This window comes from Rattus rattus, chromosome 6 (assembly GCF_011064425.1).
Source record: "Rattus rattus isolate New Zealand chromosome 6, Rrattus_CSIRO_v1, whole genome shotgun sequence".
Lineage (NCBI taxonomy): Eukaryota > Metazoa > Chordata > Mammalia > Rodentia > Muridae > Rattus > Rattus rattus.
The window spans coordinates 108,379,705-108,394,331 of record NC_046159.1 but is presented as its reverse complement, the minus strand read 5'-3'; the positions used below and the strand labels follow the sequence as shown (position 1 = coordinate 108,394,331).

General features: G+C 47.9%; 1 protein-coding gene and 1 long non-coding RNA gene across 3 annotated transcripts in view; one reads left to right on the top strand and one right to left on the bottom strand.

Annotated features, from left to right (window-relative positions):
• Window positions 1-5,698, bottom strand: part of LOC116904421 (protein SOGA3-like) — a 35,543-nt gene extending 29,845 nt beyond the window's left edge. Inside the window, exons 1-2 of the mRNA XM_032907261.1 lie at window positions 5,559-5,698; window positions 3,875-4,543 (exon numbers count right to left, since the gene is read on the bottom strand). Coding sequence (XP_032763152.1) covers window positions 3,875-4,543; window positions 5,559-5,698 — 809 coding nt within the window. The remainder of the gene's footprint in view (window positions 1-3,874; window positions 4,544-5,558) is intronic.
• Window positions 5,699-8,118: 2,420 nt separating this feature from the next.
• LOC116903995 overlaps window positions 8,119-14,627 on the top strand; it is a 120,726-nt gene continuing 114,217 nt past the window's right edge. For both annotated transcript variants that reach the window (XR_004388324.1, XR_004388323.1), the window contains exon 1: window positions 8,119-8,215. This is a non-coding gene — a long non-coding RNA (uncharacterized LOC116903995). The remainder of the gene's footprint in view (window positions 8,216-14,627) is intronic.

Below are 14,627 nucleotides of genomic sequence, written 5' to 3'. Positions count from 1 at the left end.
TCTGAAGACAGCTAAAGTGTACACATATACATTAAAAAAACACGCATACATCACAGCATCAAGTGGGCCTACCTTCTACACAGGATGGAGGGCAGACTTATATATGGGCTTCTGCATGGTCATGCACAGAATCTATCACGTGTAAGAAAACGGGAGTTTTCCACCTTCGAGCTCTTGTTCTAAGTATGTCTGACACGTCCTATACCTTTTTAATATAAATATTCCCTAGTAGTTACTTACATCATAAAACACTTGCTTCTGCCTGTACCATAAATAATCGACTGGGAGAAATTCCCAAGGTTAACTAGCACAGCCTGAGGCTGAAGGGTCATAAAATGAAGCGTCCATTCCCATTCTTAAACTGAAACTGTTTTCTCAATGCCATGCCATGCTGGGGTTGTGTTTTCAGTCTTCTTTTCAGAATTATTAACATACATAATTATTTTTTACTTCACGGGCCAGATAACCTGACTAGAGCTCTTCAATGCACGGACTTTTACTTTCTTCACCACACAAGCAAAATAAATACTTCCTTTTCTCCGTGTGCATAGTTTCCTTCTAACCCGTCGTACACTGCATCTTATGACTTTACTTTTACTCTGCCATCAAATGGGGGTGACAGCTACGGGAAAGAAATCAAGGTCACACTTGACCAGACTGCCTTGGAAGAACGGTGGCGTCAGAGTGACGTGAGAACTGTGTCCTCCGTCCTCTCTTCCACTCTTTCAACCTGCACTCTGGGGCTGAAATTACGTGGCCGACTTACTAATATCAGAGTGTTCCTGGGGCCAAGCACTGCGCTAAGCACCGGAGACATAACCGTCGGCCAGGCACATCCAGCCTGGCTCCTTACAACACACTGAAACACAAAACAACACCTAATTCAGCTTGTGAGGCATTCGTTTGGTTCATGCTCCAATTACTCCCATCGATTTGTAAATAATTACTCATCGTCATAGCTGTCCCCAACTTCTTCACTCTGCTCCTCAAAGGGAGACCACGGGACCACATACAGTACAAGACCAGCTTATGTAATAACACAGATGTTCTTTAGCCGAAGGCCTCATCCAGGTCAGAAAAAAATGCCACCAGCAAGTCCCTAGAATCTAGGAATGAGAAGCATTTGTGCCAATGCCCTAGAATCATCAAGGTTTCTCTTTTAAAGGTACACGGCCTTAGCTTCAACGTCTGCTAGTTCTGTGTTAGGACTCAAAGGGAAGCAGATCCCCCATGCTGTCCCTTGCGCAGCCACTAGTGGCTACCCATCCACATTTGCATTAACTCCAAGTTCAGTTTCTGCGTCACACAAGCCACACTTTAAGATGTAAGATGCCTGAGGGCCTCCATCAGGTAACATACTGCAAATCGCAGGTTAAAAATGTCTTCTTCATCTCAGAAAGCCCCACAGGGCTGAGGGTCTCTCACATGGCTCTGTAGACTAACTCTGAAAATTACGGTGTAATGCAATCTGACAGAGCATTTGTGCCTTACCACACTCAGCACATAAAAGCACATCCGCTGGTAATGCCTGTCATTTCTTCCCAAATAAGGGGGAAAGTGGCAACAGTAGGGAGATACTCTCCCAGTGTGTATCTGTAAGAAAAGCCTCTGTGCATGGGGCCAAAAAAAAAGGGGGGGGGAGACAGGAAAACAAATGGAAAACCATTGGTTGTTACTGTCCCCTTTTCTATTCCATTTGCAGAAAAGCATTACTGGTGCCATATTCTGTGCTGTTCACCTGGCCGCTCATAGCAAGCAGGGGTGGTAAAGATGCCTCAGGATGAATGTGGGTAAGGGAGACAAAGAGAATTCAATGGTAGCGACCAATGGAAAGAGTTTTGTGCCGGGGGTGCCACTGATACACTTAATTTTTTTTTAAAAAATATCTTGGTGACAAATGCTGTGTGTGACAAAGTGAGCCAAGGTCATGCATAAGACATACTATATAACATTAAAAAAAAAGTTGGAACTGGAGAGATGGCTCAGCAGAAGGGCACTGGCAACTCTTCCCGAGGCCCGGAGTTCAAATCCCAGCACCCACATGGTGGCCCATGGGATCTGACGCCCTCTTCTGGTGTGCAGATGTACATGCAGACCAAACACCCATAGACGTAAATAAATTAATGTTTTCAGAACAAGTTCTTCAAAAGAGGCACCCAAGAAGCAAATGAGCCCTCTTAACAGAGCTATGCAAGGACCCACAAGCCCTGGGTTCTTAACCTGGGGACCTCAACCCCTTGGGGGGGGGTTAAAGGACCCTTTCACAGGGGTAGACTAAAACCATTGATAAGCACTGATATTTATATTACATTTCATAACAACCAAATTACAGATATGAAATAGAAACGAAAATAATTTTATGGTTGGAGGTCACGACACCAGGAACTGAATTAAGGAGGCCAAAGCATTAGGAAGGTTGAGATTGCCAGTCCCTTAATAGTTTGACAATGCTTAAGAAAAAGGTGTCACTCGTGGTGATGGCACCAGGATAGACAGGGGAGGAACCCAACGTGTTCCTGGACAATTATTTATTACAGACCAGCGAAGTTCACATTTATGATGGGTTGGCCTGGGTGTGTCTTCAAGTCGGGTTCACCAGACTGCAAGGAAAGTGAACACTAGCCTTTAAACCTTGGTCTCAAATATACTTACCTGTGCCCACCACGCAGCCAAACGTTATTTGGTGGCAGTCATTAGTATGCATATTCAGAGTTCTTTAGGCCACAGAAGACGATGACAAAGCAAATGGTCACAAGATTATTAGAATTATAACTGTTTAGGGAGAAACTTGAGTTTACCGTGTTATTTGGTATGGTCTTAGGTTATCAGCAAGCACATTTTCCAAACAAGTACCGGAACCCCCACATCTCGCCGTTCCCACCAAGATCACATAAACGAGAAACAGACCAAGGAGGAAAAAGGGACATCGGTAAAAAGCAAAGCTTCTATATTCCAGAGTGTGTGTGCTTCCTCCAAAATTTTCACGACAGAACTTTTCAGACACTGCACCCAATGGGGGCAACTTTGTCCACATCCAAACTGTGACCCACCATGTCGTCCTTACTTATTGAGCATTGGGGGGCCCAGATGCTCCCTCTGGACGCGTATGTTAAACGACAACAAACATGAAGATATTCTGAGGAATCCATCCACCTGTTAACTTCAAATTGCTAGGAGCCCCCCCCCCCGCCCACCCGCCCCCTTCCTCCACAGAAAACTTCCAGAACAGGTAGCCTGAAGGTATTATACCAAATGGTTCTCCCGTCCTTTCAAACAAAGGAACCTGTCCAAATAAAAGCCGAACAACAGAAATCCACGTACAGAAACTCAGGCCCTCAGGCTAACGTTCACTGTTCCTAGGCTGTTCACCAAGGTGAAAGGTCCCTCAAGCAGTCCCAAGTAATGATTTCAAATATAAACTCCGGGACCTGCTCCCATGAGCACCAGTCAGGGAGTCCTCAAACATCTCCTCTTCCAGAACCTCCAGTGCTTCCATTCCTCCAAATGTAAAAACTGTTACTCCTCCAGGTTGTCGCCATGTTTGCGCAGTCATCCTGTCTGGCACCTAAAGGCCCCATTTAGTGATAGATCAACACGTTAACCATTGTGGCTATTTTTCACTCTTCGATGCGTAAATACAGATGACTCAACAACTATCTAGCCTGTCAAGCTGGCTACCTATCAGTTTTTATTCCAACTGCGTCACAATCACTGGAGAAGAAGGAGGTGAAGAAAATGGCCCTCAGTCCAGACTCTTATTTGGATTTCAGTTCCCTAACTACGAGAGTGGGTATCGGGGTTAACTCTAAAGCTCTCTGGTACAGCCTGGACGAAGAGCCAGATGGGTACTTCTGTGTCCAGGGATATAACACACCTGCGAGGTCCGCTGGATCCCTCTGTTGAGTCTCCGGCCCGGAGGAGGAGGGGTGGAGGGGACAGCCGACTGGCAGGGATGCTGTGACGACGATCCCAAATACTGCTCCTGGGGTGCAACTGCGACCAGCCCCACAAGACTGTACCTCTCCGTAGTTTTCGGACAAGACTGTTCAGGGTCTGCGACCCTCCCCCGCGTCCGGTTCGCCGGCGCCCAGCCCCTCTCGCGGCCGCGGCACGTGACTCGACACGCGCCAGCTGCACGCGGGCTCCATCAAAACAAAAACAGAGGAGGCGGGACGGGCGGGGGCGCGCGCGCGCTCTCGCCACCGCAGCCCGTCCGCCACGATCGCGCGCCTCCGCCCGGCCGGGGGCGGGAGGGCAGAGGGCACCACCCTGTTTACCCGGCCCTGAGCCGGAAACGGTCTCCCGGGAGCGGGCGCGTGAGTGCGCACCCACCCACCCGCGGCGCGGCCCTGCGTGGGCAGTGAGCAGGGGCCACGGCGGCTGCGTGTCACCCCCGTCACGACTCTTGCTACGCACTTCGCCCCCAGCCTTCAGCTCGCGAGCTGCTGCGGACCCCTCACGTGGCCGCCTCCTCCCTGACACGCCGTTCCGAGCGAGCCGTGGCTGCGGACCTAAGCGCTCCGAAGTCTTGTCCCCACCCCGCCTCGGACGTCACCCGCCTCGGACCACCCAACCCACACCTTCCGCCCCGGGCGCGCGCGGGAGGGGGTAGATGGCTCCAAGCTGTCAGAAGCCTACAGTGTGCCACATGACGAAGCTCGCCCTCGTCCTCGCCACTCACGCAGCAGCTTCGCTGCGAGCTGAAACAGACATATTTGGGGGGGGCCTGTCTTGATATTTCTCCACTGGTTTTAAAAGCACCCCCCTCCCCATACATAAGCGTTAGACTCGGTTCTACCTACGCACTCTTTGCCTCCCCCACGGTCTCCTACCAAATCCAAGCGACTTACCAAATCCAAATGCCCACCCTACACACCTGCTAGGTGACCTGCCTTCTGGAACCCCGAAGCCCCACCCACCTCGCCTGTGGGGGCAACCTGTGTTGGGGGGGTGAGGCAACACGATCAGGTAGTGACAGAAAGAGGGGAGACAAGCACCCCTTTTTACCCACCCCCACCCTCACCCCTCATCTGGAACAAGAGGATTCATCCTTCTTCCCTCCGCCAAAATAATAGCTTAAGTCAAAGCTCCGGCTTCCCAAGGGCTGCCTCTCCCCCCCGCACCCCCCAAGAACCAAAACCTCGCGTCCCTCCCAACCGCTCGCCCCCAGCCCTTACTTCTCGTTGACGACAGAGGTGGGGGGGCGTGGGAGCCATGCATGAGTTGCCTCTAGGTTCGGGATGTTGGTCTCCTCTGAGTGAAGAGGTGGGATCTCGAAATGGAAACAGTCCTCCCTCCCCCCCACCCCCCCGCCGGTCCCTCCCCTCCTCCTCCTCCTCTTCGTCTGTTTACCTCAAGTTTGAATTTTATCTGCGCAACATTAGCTGGAATGCGGACATTGAAAAAAAAAAAAAACAAAAAACACTCGCTCTCAACCCGGCAGCAGCTCCGGAGGAGCCATGTGGCATCAAGCCACCGCAAAGGGGAAAAAAAGTGCTCTTAGCAACACAAACATGGCGAAATAGCTCCGACATGCCCGTTTCACGCAGCAGCCCTACCTTCCTTCGCTCGCCCGCTGAACATCCTGGCCAGCAGCCGCAGGCCCTTTGCGGGGGGCGGTAAGGGGGCCTCGGGGAGTGCGAGGGTGGACGTCAAAAGAGTCCACCGGGAAAATAGCTCGGATGACGCGCCAACCCATTTGCCTCACCCGGAGTGTGGGGACGCCTTTTCCACCCCCAAGGTGGGAGTCGAGCACCCAATCCAGTCCCCAGGTCCTGCTGGACCCGTTTTCCCCACCCTAAAGAACTTACCTTGAGGCTGAACACTGCGCCGCTTTGCTCTCTTTTCTGGTTCCTTCCTCCGGAGCCAGGAGGAAAATGATGCGCACGTAGATTCCGAGAGCGTATTCTTCTAGAATTTTCCCAGGATGGTGGCAGGGAGCGATGGAGACTCTGAGACAGGTGCGGGGCTGCCGGTTAAAAGTTGCTCTGCGCACGGTGGGTGGCAGGGTCCCCGGAGCGGGCGGAGGACCCCCACTCCCTGCCCCCGGCGTCGCCCACTTGTCACGCCAAGCTGCTGCGTGCGCTCGGCTGCAGAGGAGGTGGTGGCGTAGTTTCTCTTTCTCCCACCTCTTCTCACTCACTTGTTTTGTAGCCGTGGGCTCCCCTAATGCTTTCCTCTCCACAATGTTGTTTCATTATATCATGTCCATCATGTGACACCGGAGAGGCCTCTCTATGGAAACTTAAAGGGGCTCCCACGTGACTGCAGCAGCAACAACAGCAGCAGGACCCGTGGCGGCGGCGCCGGCCGCAGCGTTTGTACCACCACCCACCAGGAGCCCCTCGAAGCATCCCGAAGGGGCTTGTGGCGCTGCAAAAGCCCAGATAAGAGAGCCACAGCATCCGGGAGCTATGGCGTCGGTGCGTGCGCGGAGCCAGTGCTCATTACACAGCAAGCTGAACAGGAGCGTCCTTAAATCCTTTCCTGCAGTCACCAAGCCCACGCTCTGTTAAAATGACATTTCGTGGTTCCTACTTTATTTTCCCCCAAGAGCTGTGAGTTCCCTATCAGGCCTGATTAAATTTTACAAAGTCAAAAAGGAAAGCCAGATTTGCCCTCTCAGTGAGCTCACTCGCAGATCGTTGGTAAAAACAGAAAGAAATGCCCAGAAAATAACCAGAATCGGGCATTTGGTCCATAATTACCATCACTACCAGTTTCGGAGCTTTCTGGAATTACATTCCTCCGGTAACTGTTGATGATGCTCTCAAGAGGCAAAATGTAACGCAGTCTTTCTCTTCCGCGGCTATATTAGGGCTTTGTTGCTGACAACAGTAAAAACTTGTTTGTGTCAGGAAGTGAGGTATGAAGCCATGACCTGTAAGGTACAGACAAAACCAAAGTGGCAGTTTGGGTACTACTTTTCTGACCACATTCTTCCAAATGGTGACAAGATGACTGCTGTAAAATGCGTGCTTGGTTGGAAATAAGATGATCAGGAAAACATGCTTATCCTTTAATCATACTGTACATGCTACACACTAGAAATTATACATATATATGCATGTGTGTGGACAGAGCACAAGCATACATTTTCATGGTATTCTAAACCACTAATTCTGTCCCCACTGCTAGCATTTAACTTAAGTATTAACGTTTAAAGGCATGTTCGTGTCTCGTGATGCACGGGAACTAATAGTTTGAAGTACTTAGTCTTACTGACTTGCAATGTATGTGGGGGGGAGGGTCTACTTCGAACGGCAGTTCTCTGTCTCTACCTTTTTATGTTCCATGGGAATCTCCTATAAATAAATCTATGACAAATTGCTATTTCTCTGTTGGTTCACTCTCTTCCATCTTGATGAGGAAAACTAGATTGGCAGAATTGTGAAAAAGAAAAAGAAAACACTAACTCAAGTGACTGAAGAGTGGGGATGGGAGAGGTTCTACCTTCCGGCCTGGCCTTGATTGCTGTCTTTCTAAATCACTTATAACTCTTAACACCCATCCTTTTGGCCTTCCAACCTCAAGACTAATTCTTTCATCCTTTTAACCCTCTTTTGCCTGGACCTCCCAGCTCAGACCCTTTGCTTATGCACCCAGCTCAGGCCTTCCCAAATACTTTACCCCACCACCACCACCAGCAGCAGAAGCAGCTGGTTCCCTTCTCAGCAACTCTACCCCCTTACCTCTTTGACCTCCTTTAATCTCCTCCACAGCCTGGCCCTTGACTTCACAGATTCGTCTTACCTTTCTTCACCTGAAATGGCCTGCCCTTTACTGGGGTCTCCTTTACCCCTCCTCTCTGGTCCCATCCCTTCTGCGGGCAAGCCCCAAGCATTCCTCCACGGCTCGGCCTGGTCAGCTTGAACCGCATTTTGTCGGCTTGCCCTGGGCAAAGAGGGAGTTTATGGTACAAAGTGGGTCCAAGACTACCACTGGGTTAGACCCCTGCCTTGCCCCATCCGCCCCTGCCAAGCCCTGGTTGCGGCGCTTCCTGGGCGGATGGTTTGGACTTGCTGCTGCAGCTGCGGTTCTGCTGTGTCATGCAAGAAGGAGGCGGCGGCGGCGGCGGCCGGAGCTGGAGGGGGAGGAGGGGAGGAACCTGATCCTCGGTAGCGAAGGGCTGGAGGCAAACACCGAGCTCCCCCTGAGTCGCTTGGGAGCAGGGAGGGTTCTGCTACCCTGAGGGGCCCTCCCCGCGGGGCAGAGGGTAAGTGGGGCGGCGCAGGTGGTCGCCTTGGGAAGGGAGCGCGCAGGGGGGTCAGGTGGGACGGCCGGACCACTAGGAGCTACCCGGGCCCCAAGGAGTCAAGTGCCCGACTAATAGCCTAGGCCATAGAGATGGTCAGCCAGTAGCAGCAAGAATAACTATTTGCCTAATGACAGTTGTCCCTAGCTACACGATGGGTGGAGTTGTAGATCCCGAACTCAGGACCCAGATAGAGGCAATGATTCAGGGTTGCAGGAACTTAATCCCAGCAGCCCTGGCGCTGTAGAACACCCTTGAAAAGCAAAGGCCAGCACACCCCAGGTTCCTCTAGCCTTTCTGGACTTTCTGGGTTGTCTTCTTCAAATCTAGGGGAAAGGCTGGGAAACCGGCCCAACCCCACTTTAGCCACAAAAATAACGCTCTTGGCCAGTGGCCCTGGACAAGCAGCCTCTGGTGCAATTAAACAATCAATAGGAAAAAGCCCACCCTCCCCCCTCCTCCCCCCAGGCTCCTTCGACCAAGGTAATTCACAGGGCTTAAAGGAGAAAGAAAATGTGGTATATTTTGCCCTATCCAAGCCTTCAAGTCAGTCTGCCACTACACAAATGGCCACCTGTACATTCCAGGGTTCACCCTGCCTTCAGAGGGATGCTTCTAAGAGACACAACAATATTGCCCCAGGTAGCAAGAGAAGACCACCTTAAACTCCCGACAATTTCACCTCCATTGCCCTTTTCCACCCCCAGGGGAAGTGAAAACCTAGACTTGAGAGCAATAGGAACATTTTTCTTTTCACCTGCCTGCAGCTCTCAGGACAGCTATATTATTATTATTATTATTATTATTATTATTATTATTATTATTATTATTTATTGATAATTTATATTCCTTTCCATGTCCCTCCTGGAAATCTCGAGAAGCACTTCCTGAAACGTTTTAATGTCAGTCATACATTTAGAAGTAGGGGTTGAGGGGATTAACGGAAAGGCTAATGACTGTCTCAAAAGCACATGCGGTTGCTAGGGAACTCAAGCTCATCCCGCTCTCTAATCACCAGTGTGTTACAGGGAAATCAAACTGCTCGGGGTGTTATTAAAATGAATGGCATTTGGTTAAAGGCTTCTTTGCTTATGTTGTAGCATCCTGGATTATTATTGATTGCCTCACACCCACATACCTTGTTTTCCTAATTTGATTTCTGTATTTGCGTCACTGCCAGGGACACTCAGACTAGACCAGTCAGGTTCACTTCCTGTTTCTCAGAACTGGTTTATATTTGGTCTCTGTGCTGTAGCTGGTAAGACGTTATCACGCTGATCCTCTTGGAAAGGAATCTTCGCTTTCCGTTGACAACAAATTATCCCAATTAAATGCTAATTCTCGTGGAAAACGTCATTGTAGGAGGGTTAAGGCACTGCCAGGCTACTTTATTAACCATTTGAGAAAGCCATTCTTGATATGTAAAGCCAAGAAAAACCCATCCCTCTCCCCCACACACACACCCCGCCCCAAGAATCTCCATTCCTCAGCTTTGGAACTAAAACAAACTCAAGACGAGAAAATATTTAAGTATGATATTTCCAAAATGAAGCATAAAAAAGCACACATTGAAACTGGAAGAATCATTTGACTAAATAAGGCATAGAACTGAATCCATGCCAGGCCCAGGAAGGACAAATAACCGTGGGTTGGCATTGTGGCCCTAAGAGTACAAAGTGTGGTTACAAGGCTACTTTACAAATAGGAAATCCCATCACCTTGTGAACTAAATGTCTCTTTTACTGATTCCCCCAGTGTCCCCGATAAGGCAGCCTTGCTTTTTATAGTTTTGCTTCGAGTTCCTTTCACTTTGCAACAAGAACCTCGCCAAGGCAATAGCAGACAGATAAGACTATGTAAATAAGTGGGCTCTGATGGAGATAACTTGTTTGCTGAAAAATAGAGGACATATGGCATTGAAGAAAGATTGCTTTCCACTTCTGTGCAGGGGATGAGCTTGGGCAGCCATCTTGGGTCTTGCAGGTCCGCGTCCTTATGGAAGCTTAGTAAAAGATCTCAACATTGCTTTCGATTCTAAGTTTTAGCTGCTAGATTGTTTTTAAATATGCATTGGTGTTTTGCCTGCGTTGCCTATCTGCATGAGAATGTCAGATCTCTTGGAACTGGAGTTACAGACAGGTGTGAATTGCCATGTGGGTTCTGGGAATTAAACCAGGTCCTTAGGAAGAGCAGCCAGTGTTCTTAGCCTCTGAGCCATCTCTCCAGTCCCTATTCAATCTGTCTGTCTTTCTTCCTTTCTTTCTTTCTTCCTTCCTTCCTTTCTTTTTTGCATTCAACCTTTGCATTCATACCTAGCTGTAAAGATTGGGGAATTGGGGTGGGGGGGATGTTCATGTAAAAGGTGATTTATTGTTAATACGTTGAGTTTTAATGTCAGTTGCCACATGAGTAAGAGCTACCTTGTTTCTTGTGCATTTCTTCTCTCTTCACCTTGTAGTGATATAGAAGCAACAGTCTAAAAGGCACAGAAGTTTGTGAGACCAGTCAAGGGCCTTGCAGTTGCTCCAGATGCAGTTAACCCTAAAGCCGCCATCAACAAGTTGGTGGGATGATGGAGGCAGGGTCATCCAAAAACGGTTATCAGCTGGATTCTGGTGGAGCCAAACATGTATGTGCACATGCTTTAATTAGCAACAGACAGAAACATGCCCCGTTGTCATTTAGGACCCCTCAAATTCAACATATTAAAAAGAATGCCGTGGAGAAATATGAGGTTTGTGCTGGAAAGAAAAGTCCTGACTTTGAAACCCAACTCTGTTACTCAATTCATTATTGAGTGCTTGCTGTGGCCCTAGAAATACAAAGATAAATAAGACACGGCCAATGGCCCGCAGGATCTTCTGCCCTGAGGAGACACGTGACGACGCAGGTGGCCTCACAATAGTGAGATGCCACCTACAGGGGAGCTCAAAAGGAGTTGCTTAGCTGCAGAGGTGAGTAAACCAGCCAGAGAAATACAGTGAAGGGAGGGACAGTCCAGACCCACCCCACCTGAGAAAGCAGTGTGGGTCAAGAATTTAAGGTAAAAAGGCACACTCACGGACAAGCTGAGCCTAGAGGACGGTGTTCAGGAAGTAAAGGATGCTCCAAAAAAATTTACATTGCATGAATGCATGGCAGACGTCTGGAAGTATAAACAGGCTTCTGTGTGGTGAAAGGCTTTGTCTTCCCAAGAATTTTATCTCGAAGACGGCGAAAAGCTGTCGATTAATTGTTTTAAATATTTATTTATGTATTCATTCATTTAATGTGTATTTATGTGTGCCTGAGTGTATGGATGTACAGCACTTGAGTATAGGAGCCAGAGATCAGGAGACCCCATGTCAGGTATCCATGGAGCTGAAGTTACAGGCAGTTATGAGCCACTCTGTGGGTACTGGGTACCAAACCTGGGTTAATTTAATTAGTTTTAAGGAACAGTCTGACATAATCACATGGCCACTTCAGAAAGCTCTCTGCTGTTGAGATAATTTGTTAGTGACACTGTAAGCCAGGGGATTAGTCAAAAGGTTGTTTCAGCATCATAAGAAAAAAAGAGGAGGGAGAACCTCTCAAACTAAGACAGCAAGAGAGGAAATAGAAGGGATTTGATAACTAAGACAAGTGAGTCTGATTGTTGATTTTCTCTGCATGATTGAGAAATGGTGGCAGAATCATGATTTAGGTAAATAGAATGGCAGGAGGGTAGGGGTATCAATCACCAAGAGAGACCTTAGGAAGAAAGCGGGCCACAGAGAGCAGGACCTTAGTTTAATGTTAAACCTACTGAGGTGAAGTGTCTGTAGGATATCAGAGTGAAACTGGGCACTGCTTGCCGGGGGAAGCTGAAACTCAGGAGATATCTGTGTTAGTGTCATCAGAGGAAGGGGGAGTCCATAGTTGCACATGGAATCCCCCCAAAAAAAGGGTAGAGAAGACAAGAAGCACCATGGCAAGGCCATTGAAAAGGGCAAGGAAGGGAGGGTGTTAGGGAGGCACAGAACAGATGGAAGGGAGAAGGAACAAGGAACTGTAGGTGTCAGACGATTGTGTGGATGCTCTGGGAGGACCAGAGAGTGTCGGAGATAAATGAGGACCGGAAAGCCCTTGGATTTAGCAACAAAGGTCATCTGTGTAATTGGCAAAAAGCATGTCAGTAGATGGGGAAGAGTCACTAGTCGGTGACAGATCGAGAGGGACATGAGAACAGAGGAAGAAGCTCAAGGAAGTTCTCTCCTCTAGGAAGGACTAAAGGGCATGTCAAGAGGGAGATGAAGGTATTAAGAAGAGAGTGTTGGGATTCATGGTCTGTGAGGCTAAAGATGTATGGTAAAAAAAAAAGGAAATGGGAGAGAGAGAGAGAGAGAGAGGGAGAGAAGGGAGAGAAGAGAGGAAAGAAAAGAAGAAAAAAATGAATTGAGAATGTTCTGGATTCTTTTGGGCTTCTTCAAATTAACTAGCATCATACATCAATTACTTTACCGAAAAATAATGGGTAGACTATCTTAGCTCTTCTGTTTCCCTAACTTGAACATCCATTGCATGAGGACTTAAAGACAGCTCGACCGCCAAAGCATTTCTCGAACATAAATGCTGCTAATTTAAACCAAACCAGCATCCTCTTTCTATACCCATTCTATGCCTTTCTTTTTTTTTTTAATTTTTAAAAAAAAAAATTTTAAAAAATTTTAAAATTAAAAAAAAAAGAAATTAAAGACACAAGCCTCATTTATGTGTTCTTGAGCTGGCCTCAAAGTTGTGATCCTCCTGTCTCAGCCTCTTGAGTGTTGAGATTACCCATATGTGCCATCCTCCCAGCTCTAGAACAGTTGTCCTCAACCTTTTTAATGGTGTAACTCTTTAATACAGTTCCTCATGGTATGGTGACCCCCCCAACCATAATTATTTTCATTGCTACTTCATAACAGGACTTTTGCTACTGTTATGAAACTTAACATAAATATCTGGTATTTCTGAAGGTCTTAGGCAATCCCCTTGAAAGGATCACCCAACATCCAGAGAGGCCACAGCCCACAGGTTGAGAACCACTGCTCTAATGGTGTTTTCTTATTCCCATGATTGATCTTGTTCTCTCCTGCATACCTAGACCAGTGATTCAAGCCAGGCATCATGAGACATAAATCACAGCATAGCATACGGTTCTCTCCTTAGATTCCCTTCATGTCATCCGCTTGCACTTGGAATACAGTCCAGGATCTTTTTCTGGCATCCCATGCCCTGTGTGGCATCCTAGGCCAGCTCTCCAGCTCGATGATGTCCCTTCAGTTTCTCATGTTCCAGTCCCACTAAGCCCCAGACAATTCCTTTTCCTGGGATACTCTTATGATACATCTGGTTTTCCTTTGAGCATCATCTCCTCTTTCCAACCCCTGAAGTATTCTTTCCTAACCCCCTTCTAATCTCCGTGTGCAGTTTCTTCACAGTAATATTATGGAAGCCACACCACCTTTTGCTTTATTCGGTAGAGTTGAGAGCTTCTAAACTGAAAATTCAGTGGAGATTCTTGCCACATAGTTGGAGCTTAATCCTGTCCAGTGGGTGTTTATAGAGAGGAAAGGGAGTGGCACATTAATAGAAATTAGAGAGACCAAGAGCCACTTTCCAGAGGCAGGTATGGTGGCACACAGCTGTGATCTCACCTTTCAGGAAGGTGATGCAGAAGGATCATGAGATGAAGGCCAATCTGGGCTGCATAGTGAGACTCTTGTCTCAAAAGGAAAAAGAAAAAGAGAAACAAGTCAGTGTCTGATGTGTTGAAGAATGACCATAGATGATGACGTTGCTAGGCTTTTAGGTCCTCAGAAGTAGAAGAGTTTACAGCTCTGTGACCCTGGCACTGACATTCTCTGATCCTTGTGTTATAGTTAGAGACACTCTGTGCTTCAGTAAGCTGTTGGGGGAATGAAGTCAGATGGTGTAGGTAATCTGATAAAGAGATCTAGCCAAGGAAGGAAGTCAGGAATTCTAAGGGCCAATCTATAGTCTCCAAACGGGAGTGCCCTGTCATATAACTATTGGTACTTACTTGTTCGAATAAGGAAGTGAGAAGTCATTGAGATGATGCGGTGACTAAAGTCACTTGCTTCCAACCCTTATGACCTAAGTTTGATTCATGGTACCCACGCAGTTAGAAGGAGAGAATCAACTCCTATAGTCATCCTCTGACGTCCATACACATGCCATAGCACAAGTGTGGTCCCCTCCCCGACAAACACACAAATAACTAAGTGTAGTAAAAAAATGACAAAATCATGACTTTAAAAAAATGGTCTACAGCCATAGAACCCTTAGCTTTGATATGATCAAAAAATACTAGGGCTTCTGACTGAACCTAGGGGTTAGTTACTTCAGA